Source organism: Ochotona princeps, chromosome 10, assembly GCF_030435755.1.
Source record: "Ochotona princeps isolate mOchPri1 chromosome 10, mOchPri1.hap1, whole genome shotgun sequence".
In the NCBI taxonomy this organism is placed as follows: Eukaryota; Metazoa; Chordata; class Mammalia; order Lagomorpha; family Ochotonidae; genus Ochotona; species Ochotona princeps.
This window is the reverse complement of record NC_080841.1, coordinates 61,504,873-61,526,595: the sequence shown is the minus strand read 5'-3', so window position 1 is coordinate 61,526,595 and position 21,723 is coordinate 61,504,873. Positions and strand designations below refer to the sequence as shown.

The window sequence follows — 21,723 nt, the reverse complement described above, 5'->3', positions numbered from 1 at the left end:
GGACATGGCTACAGCATCCCTCATCATAGGTGTAGACTGGGTCTGGAGTGTGCCAGAATAGGCTGGGCTCCAGCACCCACTGGTGTTCACAAGAGCCAGAGCAGATGTAGGACAGACTGGGTTAGGTCTTAGCACCTGCTGAACCACCCAAGAGCTGGGTGTGGGGAATGGGTCAGGTAGGGTTGGACTGTAGCTCTCAACAGTAAGAACTGGAAAGAGTGTGAACCGGTTGGTCAAGGCTGCTGTTCCTGCCAGGAAAGCAGGTGGGCTAAGTCAGGCTGGGCCAAGAATCCACCATTGTGTGCAAGATTTGTGACTGGGAGATGACTTAACAGAGGAGTTTGGGGGAAATGCTCTGTCAGGTAAATGCAAGAGCTGAGGCTGGGAGCAGCCCAGACCAGGCTAGGTTTGCAGTACTCACTGGCATACATATGGGTCAGGTCTAGGGGTAAGTCAGGCTGGGCCAGTTCTAGCACCCAGTGACAGATGTGAGAACCAGGATGGGTTGCAAAACTATCTAGGTTGGGCCCCCATGACATCACCCAGTTCACATTGAGGCTGGGACTAGTGGCAGTTCAGGCTGGGATGTTATAGCATTCACCAGCATGAGCTGGGACTGGGGACAGACTGGGCCAAGCCAGGCTGCAGCACCTGCCAATGAATGCCGAGGTAAAGCAAGACATGCCAGACTGGGCCATAGCTCCCACCAGCACACATAAGACCCAGGCTGGGGGTAGTGAGTCAGGTAGGGAGACTGCGAGTAATCCCTTGCTAAGCCTCTGCTCCGATTGGTGACCATGAGAGAATGGGACTGTGGACAAACCAGATTTGACAGGGCTACAAAACCTACAAGGTCTACATGTGAGCTGGATTATGAGGAGAACCAGGCTGAGCTAAGCAACCATATCCATTGGTACATGCATGAGCCAGTTAAGTGCAAGCTGGTTGGGTTTTACAACAGCATCAGCTAGCAGGTGCTGGAACTGAAGGAAAGTGCTGTCAGGACCTATTACAGAACCACCTGGAAAGTGCAAGATCTTGGGTTGGGAGTGGGCCTTGAAAGAATATTGTGGGCACCCCTCTAAAGAGCTGCAGCTCCCACCAAGAAGCAGGGGAACCAGGGCTGGTGGTATACCTGGCTGGACAGGCAGTGGCACTCATTGGCATGAGTGTAAGCTGGATAGTGCAGTTGGTCAGGCTGAGACAGGCTCCAAAACCCATTGATGTGTACAAAAGTCAAATGCATTAGACCGGACCAGTCTGCTACACACACTGATATGCACAGGAAACAGGGCTGGAAATGGGCCAGATTATTGGGGGTTGTTCTGACTAGGCTGCAGTTTCCCCCCCTAGTATGCATGAGGGCTGAATGTGGTGGGCTGGCCTCAGCATCCATTCATTTGCATATGAGATGGAACTGGAGACAGAAATGACTGGGCAACTGCAACCACCAATGTGTGTATGGTCTGATGTGGATGAGGGACTGAGCCAGACCCCACACTGGCTGGCACACACAGGAGTCAGGTCTGGGATCACCTCTGGTGAGGTTTCTTTGGGAAACTGCCCCCACCCAAACTGGACCACTTGACTCAGAACTCCAACCACAATGAAAATCACAGGATCTGTGCTCTGACTGTGGAGCGCATGTGTCAGAACTTGGCCTCCTCAGTTTTTGAAGTCTGTGCAGCAGACAGCATGCCCAGATGCACACTGGGGACATGACAACCAGTACACTGAGGCCTATAGAGGACATCTAATACCATAGAGGGCAGAACAAATTGGATAGCTCTCCTGGCCAAGCTTCGACAGCAAGAATCTGGGTAAATGGCAATTCTAAGGTGAACTATGTCAGCCAATGGATCTTGGAAGGATTTTCTCAACCTTGGAGCAATAAAATCAACAGCATCTCAGAACTATCAAAACCACTTGAGCAGTACCCTCAGAATTCTCCACACTGGAGACCCTGGGATAATATTGAGTGGCCATCTCCATCCCCAGGTTCTGATGCAGTTAGGCTGCTGGGAGCAGGCCTCTCCCCTTCTCTTTTCACTTTCCCTGGATACAGGAAGAAAAAATGTGATTGGAAACAGTTGTTTCATCCACTTCCCTCCATTCCTTAACTGTCCCCGCCTTAAGCTGCGATCCACATGGGGTTACATCCTTCTTAACTATGTAAATATCATCAAAAATAAAATAAATTTATTTTTAAAAAGTAGTCCACTATATCAAAGAACTCTGGACCCTAGAAAGGTGCTAAGAATCAGAGCTGAATTAGACAGAAAAATATGTAATCTTTGTTAATACTGACCCACATAGATTAGTATGGAAAGTAGTCTTGCCTGGTTTAACTTATTCTACTAATCAAAGAACTTCTTTCCACTATGCATATAATGGCTTGAAGGGAAAGTACATATTTTAATTTAACATTTTCACCACTCATGTTTGCATCAGAAACCATGTCCCATTTCCTCATAATCCTTCTCTAGAGCTGCCAGATCTTCCCTGGCCTCTGAGAACTCGCTTTGTTCCATGCCTTCTTGAATGTACCAATGTAAAAATGCCCTCTTGGCATACATGAGGTCAAACTTGTGATCTAGACGGGCCCACGCCTCCACAATGGCTGTGGTGTTGCTCAGCATGCAGACAGCCCTCTGGATCTTAGCCAGGTCTCCTCCTGGCATCACCTTTGGAGGGTGATTGTTGATGCCCACTTTAAAACCAGTTGGACACCAATCTACAAACTGAACAGAGTTCCTCGACTTCAGGGTGGCAATTGCGGCATTCACATCCTTAGGGACCACATCCCCTCTGTAGAGTAGGCAGCAGGCCATGTACTTCCCAAGATGAGGATCACACTTGACCAGCTGGTTGGAGAACTCAAAGCAGGCAGCAGTAATATCTGACACGGAGGGATGCTCATGGTAGGCTCTCTCAGCAGAGATTATGGGGGCAAAGGTTGTCATTGGAAAGTGTATCCTTGGATAAGGGACTAGGTTGGTCTGGAATTCAATCAGGTCCACATTCAAGGGCCCTTCAAACCGAAGAGAAGCAGTAATGGAAGACAACACCTGACCTACCAACCTATTAATATTGGCATAAGAGGGGCGTTCGACACCAAGTCTATGATGGCAGATGTCATAGAGGGCCTCATTGTCCACCATGAAGACACAGTCTGAGTGTTCTATGGTGGAATGGGTGGTGAGGATGGAATTGTATGGCTCTACTACAGCTGTGGAGATCCGGGGGGATGGATAGACAGCAAACTCCAATTTAGTCTTCCTGCTGTATTCTACTGAGAGCCGCTCCATTAACAGAGATGTAAATCCTGAGCCCGTGCCTCCTCCAAAGCTTCGGAATATCAGGAACCCCTGAAGTCCACTGCATTGTTCTGTCTGGGGAAAGTAAAGGCACTGTGAGGAATCAGTCAAATCTAAAGACAGTCAGCAGGAGGATAACAGTAGGATATAATTCCTTCAAACAAACAAAAACAATCCAGAAATAACCAGCTTACCACTAACTCTGCCACAAACATAGCTACTTTGAAATATGCTTGAGGGTATTAATCCAAAAACAATAATCTGGAACAAAAATCTGGATCCTGACATGATGCCACAAGTGAAAAATTGTGTACCTGACTTGATGTCATGGATTGTAGTCAAATGTAGATATACTAACAGCATGGTACAAAATTACATAAACTACCAACTTTACCCTTTGCTTATAAGACATATGAAACATAAGTTTTATATTTATATGTGGGTTTTATCACCAAGATAACTCACTTCATATATGCAAATATTTCAAAATTTAAAGAAAACTAAAATCTAAAACAACCTTATTTCCAAGAACATCAGATAAGGGATACTTGATCTGTACAAGCAAAAGTACAAAGATTAAACTATCTTTCCCTGTCATTTGTGCATATGTCCACGTGGGATTTAAAGACTTTTTTATCAACAACAAAAACAAAAATGATGAGCAAAATGTTCAAATGAGAAGGCCTAGCAATTAAAAATGTTGCTTAGGATAGCTGTATCCTATATCACAGTACCTGATTCAGGTTGGAGCTCTCCACTTCCTACTAAAAAGCATCCTACTAATAAGCATCATGGTGATGTATCAAACAGTTTGGTCCTGGCCACCTACATGGGAGACCTTAAATATGTTCATGGCTTCTGGCTCTGACCTGGTCCAGGCCAGGCTGGTCCTTGTGGGTATCTGGGGAGTGATCCGACAGATGGGAGATTTGTTTGTCTCTCTGTCTGCTTCTCAAGTAAACAAACATATAAAATATAAAGAGATGCAAAAGCGGAAATGTCCACCACTTCTGTGCTTTTGTGTACAGTGCTGATAGAAAAGATTTGGTATAATCCAAAGATTATAGTAAACACCAAATCACTTACTCAGCAAGGTATCTCCAAACTCAGGTCCCTGTAGAAGAGTTAGCTGTCAGTAAATAGAGTAACTAATCTGCAAACAGGGTACGCTTCTGCTAACTTCACAAATAGGGGTGACTATCGGAAAAATAAAGTGCTCTAAAGTGGTTTGGAAGCCTCTTACAACAAGGTAAACCTGGAGTTAGCAGAAGCAAGGGAAGATGGGGCTACTGACAAAGAATAAAGGCTTTTGGCACCTTTCCCATCTGATAGTGCATAATCAAAGCCAAGGTTAAGATCCTTCTCTAGTTCTGATAATTTACACTGATGCCCCAACTAAAAGGGTTAGGTGACAATGGTGAAGGTGAGAGAAAGAGAAAGAGAGAGAGAGTGTGAGGGAGCCCTGCTACAGGGGCACAGCCACTCAGAAGCAGTCTGGTCAGAGCAGAGGAGACACTTGCCAGCTTCCGGATCCTCTCTAGCACAAGATCGATGATCTCTGTCCCCACAGAGTAGTGCCCTCGTGCGTAGTTGTTTGCTGCATCCTCCTTTCCACTAAGCAGCTGGTCTGGGTGAAAGAGTGAACGATACTTCCCAGTGCGGATGCCATCTGCAGAGAGTAACAGGAACTTGGCACCTGTGGTTCAATTGAGCTGTTAGTTGCTAATCCTTCCAGCATCCCATATCCAGAACCCCAAATGTTTCTCTGGAGGATAAACAAAGGCTATTACTGTAAATGAACAAAGTTATGCTCCAGGATTCTTAGTTTAGGGAAAGATTTCTCTTAAGAAAAATAACTTAGACGAAAGATAGATAGATAGATAGATAGATAGATAGATAGATAGATATAGATAGATAGATATTTGAACAAAAGAATAAGAGGAAAAGAGATTTTCCATCTGTTACTTTACCTCCTAAAAGGCTGCAGCAGCTAGGACTTGGCCAAACCCAATGAGCAGCAATGCCATCCTATCCTTTAATGTGGGTAGCAGGGGCCCAAGCTCTTGGGACATACTCCATTGCCTTTGCGCAAGCATTGACTTTCCATTGCACCAGAAGTGGAGAAGCCTGGACTCAACCTTGACACCAGGAAACTAGGTCATCCCTAGAAGGTCAATGCCTAACAGGAAACGAACCAAGAGCAAGACCATTTCCTCAGTTAACCCTGCATGGTTGTGTATGACCATGAATTTCAAACCTCCATTTTGTTAATACCAAACTGATATTAAAGTTGAATTTAAATTATTTTAACTAGCTCACACACAAATGAAGACCAATGTTTAAATGTTTGAAGATATATTCATATGTAAGAATTATACAGGCACATAACTCTTGGTAACTTTTTGCTTCCTAACTGAAAATATTAAGGTAATATTCAGCCTAAGAGGTAATTTAATTTATGGATGTTTTCTTGTGACAATGTCAAATTTAAATCTAGTGGTTAAAGCATCTGCCATTCATAAGGATACCTGTACCATCCATCTTGACTTTCCAAATATTTGTACATTTTGCTGAAAGACTTCTATACCTGATATAGTATCCCAAGCCCACATCCTTGGAAATGCTTGGAAATGGTGATGGTTTGCAAGCCCAACCGACAGTTGCTTAGCTTCCTTAACTCAAGTGTCATTTAGCAGCACTCCACTTGAATCATTATCACTCACAACTATTCTTCCTCCAAAATCTTAACTTTTCCAAATCCTTTTTCTGACCATAACTTCCTTATCTCCTAAGCACACTTACGATTCAAGTACCAGCTGTCTTCTCAGCCTCATCCCCACCTGGCCACATGGAATACCTTATTGAACTTCCCAAACCTTCATGTTTGTACAAATCTGCAAATGCAGTTCCCTCCTAAGATGTTCGATGAATCCCTGGATAGTCATCCCTTCCACTGTTTGCTTGAATCACATGAAATTGATGGGTTTTGCTTAAAATTAGTCATTCTTGCACACTGGCAATTTTAAATACCTCAGTTTAACACATATGTTAGTTTTCTTACCAAAAATACCTGGAATAATTTAACTAGAAAAGTAAAATTCTAGAATTAAAACTATAAGTCACTGATGAAAGAAATTGAGGAGGACACAAAGAAATGAAAAGATACTCTGTTTTTTTTTCCAGACTGGAAGAATCACTGTCATTAAAATATGCAAATCACTCAAAGCAATTCACATTCCATTGAAATCCCTACCAAAAACTCAATGACATTCTTCACATAATTAGAAAAAGCACTGCTAAAGCATGTGTAGCAACAAAAAAGACACCAAAAAAGCAAAATGAGTTTCAGCAAGAAGAACTAAATAGGAGGTCTTACACTACCAACCTTTCTAACCAATGTAATACAAAAAAACTACAGTAATGAAACAGCAGAGTATTGGCTTAAAATCATAGACAAAAAGAACAAAATAGAGGCCTACGAGTAAACTCTTACATATACAGCCAAATAATTTTTGACGAAGGTTTTAAAACATGCAATATAAAAAGACAGTCTTTTATATATAAGAACAACCTGGATGAACTTCTAGCCTCCTGGTTTTAGCCTGCCAATCCCAACTGTTACAGACATTTAGGGAGTGAACCAGTGGATAGAAGAACTCTTTTGTCTGTAACTCCATCTTTCTGATAAACAATTAAATATTTTTTTAACAATGACAACATTTGGGCCAGTACATTGTCTCCAAACACCTGCATCCCATATGGGTACTGGTTCATGTCCCAGCTGCTCCACCTCCCAACCAGTTTCCCCACTTGTGGTCTGGGAAGTCAGTGAAGAATGGCCCAAATCCTTGGGACCCTATACCAGTGTGGGAGACTCAGAGGAGGCTCCTGGCTCCTCACTTCAGATCAGCTTGACTCTGGCTGTTGTAGCCATTTGGAGAGGGACTTGACAGATGGAAGATCTTTGTTTCTCCTCTTTGTAAATCTGCCTTTCCAATGAAAATAAGTAAATCTTCTAAAAACTAATGAGAAAAATTAAATGCTGGAAGTAATATGAAGAAAAGAGAACCCTTACACATCATTGATGGGAGTGTAAATTAGGACAGCCATTGTGAAAACAGCATGGAGGTTCCTCATAAAACAAAAAAACAGAATTATTTGATAATCCAGCAATCACACTTCTGAGTATAAATCTAAGGAAGATAAAATCCATCTTGAAAGAGACATCTGTATTCTCACTTTTATTGAAGTACTGTTCATAATAGACAGGAAATGACAAAAGTACCCATTAGTTGCTGAATGATAAGGAAAATGTGGTACCTGGGCCAACACCACTGCGCAGCAGGCTAATCCTCCACTTATGCCACTGGTATTTCAAATGGAGATCAGTTCTTTGTCTAAACCAGCACAAGACCCTCCAAGACAACATCCATCCAGGCTGAGTCCCAGAGGACTTGGAAGTTTCTTCCTGTCTTCACCTTCTGTCTTTCCCTCCTCTGATTTCTTCAGCTTTGAAAGTTGTGCTTAATTCTCCCATTTACCTAATATCTTTGGATTGGCATAAGCTAAAATATCTGCCTGATATCCCTAATACTGGGATGTGACTTCTTATCTTGATCCCAAACTAATCTGCCAAAGTTTACTGAGAACATATTTTCTAGTCTGTGCAGCTCCTGCTAAGATCAAAGATCTCTGCTAAGTCTCACAGTTTCAAACTTCTATTTGTATGAAACAAAAATACAGACATTCTCTCAAAGCCTGTGTAACTCAAGTCAGAACACAACACAGTTTCTCATCTTAGCCTTTGTTATGAGCCTCATCTATATCTATTCTTAAAGACATCAATACTGTCTTATTTCTTACTCTTTCATATTCTCTATCAGAGTAACAAATAGATCCACATATAGACCTCAATATTTCTTAATTTCACCCTCTCAAAATTGTTGATCTGTTCATTCACACTGACATGAATCTACTTTTCCCTATAAGCTTGTAACTTATTCTACTCTATTCTGATAAGAAAAATCAACTCCAGTCTAGAAGGAACAGATTATGTTTTATAATAATAAAGATGGCAAAAATGTATCCCACTCAATATGCATTTATAAAATCTCATCATTATAAAACAAGAGGTCGTAAGATGTTTTTTAGCAATTGAATCAAAACTGACAATAAATTGAAAGGGTGTAGATAAGTTGAAATGTCCTCACACAGGAAAAGTCTAACCTAACCTTCCCTTTAGCTACGCTTTTCTTTCTCATCACACAAAATGGCCATTGAATGAGGCTTTACGTTTCAGAAAATTCCGCATGACTTTGTCCAGGCAGATTAGTATGCTCTAGTTATCCCAAGCACTTGGCTTGTTTATTTTCACTAGGTTAAGTATACTGGAATACAAACCTTACATTACCTATTACAGTTGGTTCTAAATCCATGAAGAGTGCCCTGGGTACGTAATTTCCAGCTTCTGTCTCACAGAAGAAGGTATTAAAGGATGTACTCATGTGCTCCGTGTTAGCATTTTCCAGCTGATCCTCTTTACTGTTGAGAAGGATGCCATCTGGCTGGATTCCATGTTCCAGGCAGTAAAGTTCCCAACAAGCATCTCCAATCTGGACACCAGCTTGACCAATATGAATGGAAAGGCACTCCCTCTGAAACAAGTCATTGTAAGTTAGAGCCAAACTGGAGTTTTTAGGCAACATCAACAACATCACTCAACACCTCTTGTTATAGCAGACAGAAACCAAGTTAATACCACAAATTCCTTATAATCAAAAGTGTCTCATGAAAACAAACAAAAAAAATTAACACAACTAAGCTCTAGAAACAATCAAATCAAGGACTCCAATCTCATTTGAACAGTCTTTTTGAGTAACATAAACTAAGTACCTACTGTGAGAGAGAAAGATCTTTCATTTGCTGGCTTAGTCTCCAAAAATTACCTAGACTGGAGCTGAGCAAGTCTAAATCTGGGAGCCAGGAGATTCTTTCAGATCTCCCATGTGGGTGCAGGGGCCCAAGGCCTTTGGCCATTCTGCTGCTTTCCAAGGCCAAGATGACATGCAGCTGGATGGGAAGTGAAGTAGCCACAACTCAAATCCCAGTGGAAAATTAGCTTGCTGCACTCTAAGGCCAGCCACAACAATTCCTAATTTTAACATTGTTGTATTTTGATTGCCTGAAAGGAATCTATGCCGAAAGTTTACTTTAATATTTATTCATTTTTATTAGACAGTGTAGAAAGTTTACATGGTGCACAGCTTGACTACTGCATCTCAGGGTCCTTCAAGTAGTTTGACTCTATAAACTGAAAGGCAAACCTGCACTTGTCCCTTACTGCGCTGCCCCTGAGTCTAAGATTTCTCTACAAAAGGACCTCAGATTCCTCTGTCACTCATTGGCCTTTGATCTACGCAGATCACTGGCCAGTCAAGAGAGGGAGAGAACCCTAATGGTCACACCCCAGCAAACTGACTTGGACTCTGTTCCTGCACAATGGCTTCAAACCCTTGTACTTTGTCTCTGTGATTTGTGAGGTGTTACATAGTCCTCTCTGTCTCGTGAGGAACTCAAGCTATGTGCCTTCATAGAACTACCATAGTTCTGTGGTGTACAGTCACACAACGCAAATGTAATGTCCTCAATTTAGAAAGCACTGCGCTTAGGACTGCTGAATATTCCAACTTCTGTTTGGTACATACTAAACTATTTCATCATAAATAGGCTTTAAATGCTCTAATCTTAAAAGCAGTTTCATTTCTTCATCCCTTCTGTCAGATTTAAAATGCTCCAAATACATTAACTACTTTAATCACATCAAAACTTTGCTTTCTGCATGTAAGTTTCTACTTAGAATGAGGTGAGCTTTTTTTCCCCATTACTAAAACCTCTCCATCTGTGAAGTTTATGTGCAGATTTCATACACTAGTTTCCATCCTTAGCTGTCTACCAATCAGTCCTAAGACTCCACGGAGATACATTCAGGAAACTTGCTCACAGAACTCATAGAAAAAATTATTTTAAAAGTTTTACTCTTCATGTAGTTTGTTGAGCAAGTGGTTCGGATATCAAAGAAATATTAATATTTTTTAACTCAGTAGGAACAACTTGACCCAACAAGCACCCTTTCCTGACTTTTAGAAACAGAGTATGAAATCACCTTCCCTTTATTTAACCTTTTCTTCTTTCCAAACCGTGAGTCTCAGTAGAACACAGCATAACATTGTAAAATGTTCACTGAATGTCAACATTGGTAAATCTCAGCTAATTAAGAAGTGTTGCTAAAAAGCATATATGAGTTACTAGAGAGGCATAACTTACTAAACTTTCAATTTTGAGATCATTATAGATTCATATGCAGTTGCAAGAAATAACTCCCAAAGGGTGAGTATTTGGTACAGTGGTAAAAATGTCACTTGCATCTCATAGCACGATATCTGGTTCAAATCCCAGCTGTGCTTGCACTCCAGCTTCCTGCTAATGTGTGCCTTGGGAGCAGCTAGTAAATCCAAGGGGTTGAGTCCTTGTCAACCTTGTGGGAAGCTCAGACTGAGTTCTCCTAACCTCAGCCTGGTTTAGCCCTGGGTATGGTTATTCGGGGAAACAGCCAGTGGATAGAAGACATTTTCTCTCTCTCCTTCTCTCTCATTTTCTCTCTTCTTTCTCCTAATCCCTCTTTCTCTCCCCTCATCCTCTCCAAATAAAATAATGATTGATAATAATAATAATAATAATAATAAATATCCCATGTACTATTTCTCTGCAATGGAAATATCTTTCAAGTACAGTATCACATTCAGGATGTTGACAGTGAAACAATCAAGATGTAGAATATATCCTTGTGTTGAAACACATGATTTTTAAAAAGTAGAACAATTAGAATTGGCCTTGTGGCATAGCAAGTAAAACTGCTGCCAGCAATGCTGGCATTCCATATGGGCACCAGTTCAAATCCCACCTACTCCACTTCTGATTCAGCTCCCTGCTAATGTACCTGGGAAACCAGCTGAAGATGGTCCAAGTGTTTGGGATCCTGCAACCACATCAAGAAAACCCCAAAAAGTTCTTGGCTCCTGACTTTAGGAAGGTATGACACCAAGCGTTTTAGCTATGCGGGGACTGAATCAGCAGAAGGAATATTCTCTCTCTCTCTCTCTCTCTCTCTCTCTCTCTCTCTCTCTCTCTCGCCCTTACTTCTCTCTCCCTCTTCCTTACCATATCCCTTTCTTTGTATGTAACTGTCATTCAAATAAATGAATATTTTTCTAAATCAGAATATTTAAATATAGTTAACATTAGAGTGTCTAATGATTATAAATAAAAAGTCTGAAAGATTGCTTCCATTGAAGAATTAAAAATCTGATAGTGAAAATTAAGTCACACAAAAGCAATTAAAGAGTAAGTGGACTTTAAAGGGTGGACTCAAACAGAATTGTTATAATTATTATTATTGAACTAAAAAAAGTAAACTCCGGAGAAGACAAAGAAAAGATATCTATGCACTTAACCCTGCTACGCATTTATAATCTCGGCAATGGTAACCCGGGTCTAAAGTTCCCAGGAACTCTGACAGCATAACTAAAAAGAAAGCAGCTGATCTCTGCAGCAAAATCAGCATACCAGGTACAAACAAAGGTAAAAAGTAAAGGAAGGAGTTTCTTGCTTCCACACTTCAAGTAATGGCCACTAATTACTGCAAATCAAAGGAACTTTACTTCCAAGAAGCAAAACTACAGAGGAACAGATCAAAGCCCATCCAAATCAGCTTCCAAACTATATAGATAAATACTGGCAGAATATTTCTGCCAAAAATGTTTCATCAAAAATTCTTCTCTCATAGGAAGCACTTATTAAGAATATCAGAGGGTGGGAGGCCGAGGGGAAGTGCCAAACATAATAATTACAACTTACTATAATGCCAAATTGACACTGTCAACAACAGACAAGGACCATAGCCACTTACCATTCTGAGCCGAGCGTGCCCCTACTGCCCTGTGGAAATGATTAAGGAGCATTCCTAACTATGCTTTTTTATCACCAACACGGAAGTGGCTCCACCTGAGCGCTGAGAAGCTGGCTTCACTTAAAGCAGTAGAGTCCCTTTTCAGTTCTCTGGTCTCCCAGTGTGTACTGGACTTGAACAACCTGTGATCAAGTTTGCACATAACAGTAGATGAACTACCGTCACTTATTCAACTCTGCTTCCAACTTTCGTCTACGATGAAATTAACCAATGTCCATTTAAAAAGTCCTCCTCTCTTATTCTGCATGATGGGGGAAAGGAAAGAATGTGAAGAAAATGTGTTTCAACAGCAAATCAGCTTTTTGTATTATATGAACACACTAGGAGTATCCTATTATGTAACATTTCAACAATCCCTAAATACATGAAGCAAAATAGGAAAGTAATAAATGTTTTTACCTCTTTCTACCCCTCATGCACCTCAACCATATCATTTACATTGCACATAAAATTTGGAGAGTTTGGTTTAACATAATTTATTTCAATTCTTAATTAATTGGATTGAGTCCAGATAGCATTCCCTTGCCAGGATTCCCTTTATTTACTGTTATGGGATAAACTTTTTAAGATGTTCCAAAACTACTTAAAAGCAATTTCATTCTATAGTTTTTGGGTACAATGTTTTCAGATCTGAAAGAACTGATTTATTATGTAGTTCCATAATAAGTATCAATTATTTTAAAGGCTGTGTTAATATTTTCCTTTATTGTGAATTTGTCTATTATTTCTTTTTCTGTTGATTTTTGCTTTATGTATTTTGAGACTGTTATTAGGAGCACAGATTTGAATTTTCATGCTTTCTGTAGATTGAAACTTTTTGTCATTTTTGAGTAACCCTGCATCTGTACAAAGTATTTTTGCCTTAAAGTCTTTATGATAAATATTAATAACCAAATGCCCACCAAAAGAGCAATGGATAGAGAAGCTGTGGTGCATTTACTCCATGGAATACCACTCAGCCATTAAAAAGAATACAATTCTACAATTTGCAACAAAATGGTCCCCACTGGGGACCATTACACTCAATGAAATAAGTCAATCCGAAAAGGGCAAATATCATGTGTTCTCTCTGATATAAGGCAACATTCATGCAAAATGCAAAACAAATAGATACATATGCAAACATATATATAATATATATATATATACACCTATATTCTCATAGATGAACTGTATAATGGAGATTAGCATGGTAAGATGTAAAGATACAGTGGAACACACATCTCAGCTCCTGAATAAAAGGGCTCTCAATGAAGCTGTTACATTTATCTTGACAATATAATACAGATTTTCTATTGTTGCCTAAGCCTACAATGCTATGATATAATTAAATAAAAGAATGTTGGACGTGTGACTGTTATTGAAGAACTAGACTTTTGTAAATAGTGTTGGTAAATATTGGGGTTGGGGGAGAATGAGCAGGGAGAAAGCAGAGGTGAAGGGGGAATCTTTATACCTACAAAACTGTATCATGGAAAATAATAATGGTCATAAGCAAAAAATCAATATTATTACTTTAGTGTAATTTGAGAAATAATATTCATACATCTTTTCTCTACATTATTAGATACTTAAAATCTTTTAGTATTCTAACATTTTATGTGTTCTTTGTATGTATAACATGACAGTATTTTTTCTACTTTTATACCTCAATTAGACAATTTAGTTAGTTATATATAATTCAATGTCTATATTAGTTATACCATCTTATTTTGTGGTATTGGTTTGTTTTCTTGTGCCTAAGTTCTCTTTTCTCTCCTTTCTGGTTTTCTTTGAAAAAAAAAAAAAGACTTTTTAGCATGGTAGTAGTTGTATTATACAGTAATTAAAACACATTTTAAATTATTCAGGGTTGATGATTTATGCCGCTTCTTCCTCACAACTTTGGAAAAATGAAAAAAATCATGGAGTTCTCCATCAGTTTCACCCTGACCATTTTATGTACTGTAATATTCATAAGGCCAATTGTGTCTGTCTCTATTTGCTAATTTTTAGGGCTCTGGTAGTTTCACATATTAAGGAGAAATAATTGACCAAGTTTAACTTTATCAAATTAGAGTGACACTGTTTTGTTGGTTTTTTTTTTCTTCATTGAGGGAGTTTTTTTTGTTTTGTTTTGTTGTTTGTTTATTTGTTTGTTTGCTACAAAAAGTTTTTCTTATTCACACCAGACATTTTCCATTTGAAGAAAGCTGAGAGAAAATATGATAATTTGAGTATGTCATTTCTGGTCTAACACACTCAGAAATTTTCGTTAATTTTTGAAAATTCACAACCTCAGAGCTGTAACTTAAATTTGCAAAGAACTTAGCATAATCACCCTTGTAATAAAATTTAAGAAGTGCATCTTATCTTCAAGTAATTTTTTTCTTGGAAATATTAAATCCAAAAGGGGGAAACTCTCGACTGGTAAGTGGAATTTTGAGTCTGAAGAAGTCTCTACAGTGGAGATCAGCTCTGTGTGTGCTCTTGGCTGGGGCACCGCCCCAATATTCACTCAGACACACTAATACAAATGCTACTGTGGAGACATTTTATCCTCTAATTAAGGGACAGGTTTTAAGAGGAAATTTGAGATTTATTTTATTTCACTCTACTTTATTCAAGGAAGACAGAATTTCTCATGGGTAGCAGCCTCAGTTTCAGCTGCAACTCCTATCAAAGAGTTTTCATTTCCTAGCCTACCCTTTAAATGTTAGGTGATAGAGCCTATACATTGAAAAAAACCAATCCCTTGGAATATATCATATATAAGCACACACACACACACACACACACACACACACACACACACACAGTGATTTTGACACACTTAGTGCCTGTCCTTAGATCCTAAGAGTGAGAAAACTTCCAACAGCTATAACTATGATGTTTACAGTTAGGATTTCCTTTCCTTTTTTTTTTTTTTAATAAGATTTATTTATTTTTACTGGGAAGACAGATTTACAGAGAGAAAGAGAGGCAGTGAGAAACATGTTCTATCCACTGATTTACTCCCCAAGTGACCACAATGGCCAGAGCTGAGCTGATCTGAAACCAGGAATCAGGAGCCTCTTCTGGGTCTCCCATATGGGTGCAAGGTCTCAAGGCTTTGGGCCATCCTCAACTGCTTTCCCAGGCCACAAGCAGGGAGCTGGATGGGAAGTGGAGCATCTGGGATTAGAACCAGTGCTCATATGGGACCCTGCGCATGCCAGGTACTTAGCTACTAGGCTATCAGGCTGGGCCCTCCTTTGCTTTCAAAGTTCCTTTTATCAGAATGCTTCAGGATGACTCAGCCAATTCATTGACCAAGCAATAAAACAAAGAAAACCCCCTACACAAAGAATTTTTATTTAAAAAAGTACTCAGCTCCAATAAAGAATTTCGATTTAAATTTTGAAATTCTGAAGTTCTCTTCAGATAATTCCGCCAGTAGCCTTAGTTCCCACAGCAACAACAATAAAAAATTGTCCATTTCATTCAACCCTCACTTCCACCCAGTCACCACATTCAAGTTTCTTTCTTGTTTCCATTTACAGAATTCAGCCTTTTACACCCTCAATGATCTTGGTCAGATGGCCTGCGCATCAACGTCTAAATTAGTCTCAGCCTATTTCTGATTAATTCTACCTTCTCTAGTCACACGTTTTTCTCCTCAAGTTTTATTCTTCTCTAAAACCAAACTGATAACATTTCAATTTGGGGCTTTCTGTTTTCCTCACAGGAATATCTGAAAGTCAATCAATGTAGTAAATAGGGAATGAAAAGGTAGAAAGGGGAATACGACTTTAACATCCCCCCACCACTGCCCACCCCTACATACACAATGACACATTTTAAAGGACATAAGCTTGATACTAATATTCTACTCAGTTGTACCTATGAATATTCTGACACTTGTCTATGAACTGAATTTTTCTTCATAAGTTTGCCATAAAAGAAGCCTTCTCATTGGCAGTTTAAGATCATAAATTAATGTCCTTAAAGCATTCTTGTTCTAATTCCTATTTTTCCATGAAATACAAAAGAACTGAAATTGATGAGATAACAAGGAGACAGTAAGACCTGTTGGGAATGGCAGAAGAAAAATGAGGAATAGTAATTTCTCACTGTTTTTCCCTGTAAGACTTGAGTTATATATAACCAGTTCATGCTAGTATGATCTTACTCTTGCTTTCAGAAAAATAAAGCACTTTCATGTCAGTGGGTGAACAACTTCTGTTCCAAGCCCCCAGGTCCCTCCTACCCTGCTCCAGCCCCATGAACTCAATTGCTTCATTTGCCCTCTCCATAAGCCAAACAGAAGGAATCCTGACTCAGTTTCTATCTTAGCACACCCTGAAAATTCAACTTCCCAGCTGTTATCAATAGCTTCCCCTAGGAATTTCAGAGAGCCAGCCAGTGAGCTTTCAATCTTGGATGATGGTGGAGAAATGACTGAGCTGTACCTGTCTCCCATCAGCTTCTGTCTGTGTATCCCCCTGCCTGCGCTCCCAAGGCTATCCAGTTGTGTCCACTTCATATCACTGTCCATGGTCGTGTCTGGGAGCTGTGGCTTTGCCAGTGGCATGGAACTCCACCACCTCCATTTTATGAATGAGTTAATGAATATCCACCAAACTTTCACTCTTCACTGGTAGCAAGATGAAATTTAGTAAAGAGAATGACAGCTAAGCTAGCATAGTTTGGCCCTGTCAATAATCCTTCTGAATGAATATTAACTCATTTGAGTATAATAATTGTTGTTATCATTGCCAACTCTGTACACGGTTTGCCGATGAAGAAGTGAAGTGGTAAAAAGGTTATTCAAATCTTGTGTGGTTAAACGAGAATCTGAATTAGCCTGGTGTGGCAGCCCACATAATTACTGAATTAAAATGTCTTCTCTTGGCAGAAGCAATTCAATTTAATATCACCATCTAGTAAATGGTTTTGTAACTTAATTATAGGTATATTAAATACAGATTTTTTTTTTTTTTTAATTTCAGGGGCCAGTATGGCGGCTCAACCGGCTAACCCTCCACCTGTACCTTCCTCCGCTGCTTTCCCTGGCCACAAACAGGAAACTGGATATTAGATCCCAGAGTTTGAAAGGAGAGTATTAGCCAATGTTGCCATTGCGTTGGGTCCAAGGCAATTCTTTATATAATCACTTCTCCCCATAGGCTAAAGAAGATCTGGCAACCTAAAAGGCTCTGTGTCTTTCCCTTTGATGAAAGTCATAATAAATGGGAGAAAGGCTATAGAGGCAACGGGCCTTGGAGATTCAGGTTTGGAGTCAGAAAGAAACCCAAGCTTTGCTAAATCCCATTTCATCCTCTCCTTTCCCCTCCATGGGTCTGTGAAGAACCCAGGTAGTGGGAGGGGGCGGGACTCTTACCTCCTAGCAACCGCAGCCTGCTCTCTGATTGGCTGGTCGCTGCGCAGCCGCCATTTTCAAATCCCCGGATGACGGTGTCAGCGGCTTTGGGCTGGCGGACACTTTCTGCTTGGCGGACGCCGGTGGGCGCCGTGCCCATCCGTGTCGGTCTCCCGGGCACCCGGCCACCGCCCCACCCCCTGTCCACGCCATGGAGCCTGAGCCGGCGGCGCAGAAGCAGCCCCGACCGCGGAGGCGAAGCCGTCGCTCTTCTGGGGTCGGTGCGGACGGCGCCGCGGGGCCTGCGGCGGAGACCCCGGGGGAAGGAGCAGAGGGGAGGTGAGTGCTGGGACCGAGAGGGCCCGGCTGGCCGTGGGTGCCGGGCACCGGGTGAGGATGGCCGCTGGGGGAGGTGGCGGTGGGTGCCCCTGGCAGGTGGATGCCAGCGGGCGGAGGGGCCGCCTTGGGCCTGGACCGTCCAGCCCTGGGAGGGACGGCCGGGCTTGTTGACAATCTGCCGGCTGCTTCCTAGGGAGGTGTTGGAAAAACCACGGGTTGTTTTGTGACCCAAGACCCAACCTGGTAGATTCAGGGGTTAGTTCCCAAGTACAAACACTGAGACCAAAAAGCACCGGAGCTGGTCATTGGCGCAGACACCAAACTTGGAGCCTCCAAAGTTGGAGTTTTCAAATCTTTTTCTCGGCAGCAACTGGCGTGTCTGTGAACGCAGCACAGCTCAAAGTTCCAGACCTTCAAAGGAAGGAAATTAAAGCTGCTGCTGGCCTTTCCAGTCCTGGATCGCATGCATCTCAGTGTCTGGAAAAGGTGCAAACGAGATGGCGGGTTCTCTAAGCTGTGTCTCTTGAGGGGAAAATAGAGTGCCGTGCGTCCCCCGTCCTGGTATTGCGTGCAACGGTTCCAGTGACAGAGGGTTCCCTGTCTGTAAAATGGGTACTGTCACAGTATCCACTTCATGGAAGGTGTGAACTCCATTGGCTCTAACAGTGAGTGTGCTTACTGCCCATGTAGAGAAGGCGCTCAGCTTTTTTCCACATCACTAGGCTGGATCTCCACCTTTTCAGAAGCCTCCAGTTAGTTGCTTGTTTAACATTGTTTTTTTTTTTTTTTTTTTAAAGATTTATTCATTTTATTACAGCCAGATATATACAGAGGAGAGACAGAGAGGAAGATCTTCCGTCCGATGTTTCACTCCCCAAGTGAGCCGCAACGGGCCGATGCACGCCGATCCGAAGCCGGGAACCTGGAACCTCTTCCAGGTCTCCCACGCGGGTGCAGTGTCCCAATGCATTGGGCCGTCCTCAACTGCTTTCCCAGGCCACAGGCAGGGAGCTGGATGGGAAGTGGAGCTGCCGGGATTAGAACCGGCGCCCATATGGGATCCCGGGGCTTTCAAGGCGAGGACTTTAGATAAGCTACAGCCTTTTATATAACTTCTGTTCCTGTTATATCTAAGTATGCCAGAGCTTTTTAATTTTTTGTTGTTCATCTGAGACATTTGGCAAGGAAGCTAGGAACTGAATTACTTGAGCCATGACTGGTGCCTGCCAGGATCCGTGTTGGCAAGAAGCTGGAGTGCAGAGTTGGGAGTTAGAATGTGGGTGGGCAGTCCTCACCAACAGCTTCACTCCTAGACCAAAGGCCTGCCCTTCAGTGCCCCCGTGCCACCTTTTTTTTAAGAATTATTCATTTATTTGAAAGGTAGAGAGAATGAGCTTACATCTGCTGCTTTACTCCCCAAACCTGGAGCAGCCATCATGTCCATGGCTGGTGCAGGCCGAAGCCAGGAGCCTGGGACTCCTTCTGAGTCTCCCACATGGGTGGCAGAGACCCAGGAGCCTGGGCTGCCTTCCCAGAAGTGCTAGTTGGAAGTTGATCGGAAGCAGAGCAGACCCCTCTGAGCCCCTCAGTTCCTATCTGGAAAGTAGGAAGATGCCCTCTTTCTTCAGCAAGGCAACTTTATGAACTTGTACATTACTCTGCAGAGAACCAGGCTCTCTAAAGCAGCCAGGCGGAGGTCATCATCTCAGAGGCTGAGAAGCAGGGATCCATGAAAAGATTAGAAAAGAAAATGTTAGAAAGATGAAGTGGAGGGAGTGTCAAAGGATTCTACATCCATTCAGTAATGCCATGGAGCACCTGCCTAGTGCCAGGCATTGTTGCAGGTGTTGGAAATTCTAGTTAACAGAACAGATGAAGCCCTTGCCATGAGGAAGCTTGGATTCTTGGTGGGGTAAAACGCGAAGACCAAATATACAGAATATTCCAACTGACTGTGTAGGTGGGCCCTAGGACCTGGTCCAGGAGACCCAAGGCCAAACTGGGCCCCCCACCCTTGAGGCTCATGGGTCTAGCACCCATCATGCAGGCGGGCCCAAGGACCCAGGTCATGCGACCCAGGACCCACCAGATACCCCATCCCTGGGACTCAAGGACCCAGTCTCTACCACACAGGCGAGCTTGGTGACCTGGAGTAGGACACCCAGTGCCCTCTGGGCCTCCTACCTGTGGTGCTCACAGACCTGATACCCACCACCTCCACACTGACATGGCTCATCTTTTCTTGGCATCCACCAAGGATGGTACTTAAGCTGCAGAGTCAGCCCCAGTCCTGGTTCGAGTGTGAACTGGCTGGTGATGCTGCCCAACTTGGCCCCTACTGCACCCCATCCTGGATCTCAGATCTGCCATTGAATGTTATATACTGGCCCAACCTGGCCTACTCCCTGATTTGACCCGCATGTATGCTGGCAGGTACTATAACCTGATCTGGGTTGGGCTGCTCCTTGGCTTAGTTCTTATACTTACCTGTGGGGACTGCAACCTGACAAAGAGTTCACCAGACTCCTCTGTCTGGTCTCTTCCCAGTGGCAGATCTTGTACGTACTGGTGGGTCCCTGGTCCAGGTTGGGTTTGTCCACTTGTCCTGGCAGGGATGGTGTCCTAGCCCAATTGGCCTATAGCCTTTCTGATTCTTACTGTTGGGTGTTGCAGCCCATCCACACCTGGGCCATTCCCAGACACAGTTCTCACATGGTTCAGCAGGATCCAAGACCTAGCCTAGCCTGTTCTATACGTACCCTGACTCGCATGAGTACCAGTGGGTGCTGGAGTCTAACCTATGTTGAAGGAGACTGAAGCAATGTTCAGCCCAGGACAATGCACAAATCCCTTCAACTCGCATTCACCAATGGGAATTCCAGCCCAGCCAGCATCTGCTTAGGTCCCCAACCAGGCCTATTCCCAGCCACAGTACTTGCACATACCAACAGATATGGCTGTTCCACATGGGTGAACCCATATTTTGACCTGCAGATTCTACCCCCAGACCTGATTCACCCACATATTTGTCAACTTCATGACCCAGCCTCACATAACCTGTTTCCTTTTCTGACATTCTCTGATGAGTTCTGTATTGTAGCTCTTCAAGTGGAGTGGCCTTGTCCATGAAAGTTCCAGAGAAATCATTCCTCACCTGGACCTGAGTCCTAAAGCCCTTGTTGATCCCCACGTGTGCCATCTCTCAGACTTTCTGTAAGCCCCACATCCCCAAGATTCCAAAGCGCATTGTCAGGCAGCCCGTGGGCTTGGCCAGGGTCCCCCCAGCAGCTGCCAGAGAGTCTAGCATCCGTGCCTCCAGCTTCAGACTCACCTGGGCTCCCCCCACTGAGATGGCGGTGGTGAGTAGAACCCGGGCCCTGCGTCTGCCCAGATATGCCTGGGATCCACCCACAGTGTAATTATTGTGACAGGAGGAGTTTCTCAGGCCTAATGACAAGCTCAGAATTTGCTCACCGCCTGACAGTGGTGGCCAGATTTAGGATTCCATGCATTGAGCCCTGCTCAGCCCAGTCTCCCCAGCAGCCGCTACGTGGCTGGGAGAGTCAAGCACCCATACCTTCAGCTTCAGATTTCACCTGCCCCTCCCAATTGAAATATTTTTTAACTTTATATTTCATATATAATTTATTTGATAAATTGGATAAATTTTAAAAACTTCATAGAAATTAAAAGGTAACATT

The 21,723-nt window shown here is 42.4% G+C and overlaps 2 protein-coding genes across 4 annotated transcripts in view; one reads left to right on the top strand and one right to left on the bottom strand.

The window, feature by feature from the left end:
* Positions 1-2,177: 2,177 nt before the first annotated feature.
* On the bottom strand, positions 2,178-9,314 carry TUBAL3 (tubulin alpha like 3). 3 transcript variants are annotated; one of them, XM_058669525.1, is made up of 3 exons: positions 8,728-9,314; positions 4,834-4,986; positions 2,178-3,388 (listed from the first exon to the last, which is right to left on the bottom strand). In XM_058669525.1, the coding sequence occupies exons 1-3, from the start codon at positions 9,029-9,031 to the stop codon at positions 2,448-2,450; spliced, it is 1,398 nt and encodes a 465-aa protein (XP_058525508.1). In that variant the 5' UTR covers positions 9,032-9,314; the 3' UTR covers positions 2,178-2,447. The 3 variants fall into 3 exon arrangements, with proteins under 3 accessions (XP_058525508.1, XP_058525509.1, XP_058525510.1); XM_058669526.1 differs by having other exon boundaries at positions 8,718-8,856; XM_058669527.1 differs by having other exon boundaries at positions 4,838-4,986; positions 8,718-8,856.
* Positions 9,315-17,769: 8,455 nt separating this feature from the next.
* NET1 (neuroepithelial cell transforming 1) overlaps positions 17,770-21,723 on the top strand; it is a 43,568-nt gene continuing 39,614 nt past the window's right edge. The window contains exon 1 of the mRNA XM_004588487.4: positions 17,770-18,022. Coding sequence (XP_004588544.2) covers positions 17,895-18,022 — 128 coding nt within the window. The 5' untranslated portion in view covers positions 17,770-17,894. The remainder of the gene's footprint in view (positions 18,023-21,723) is intronic.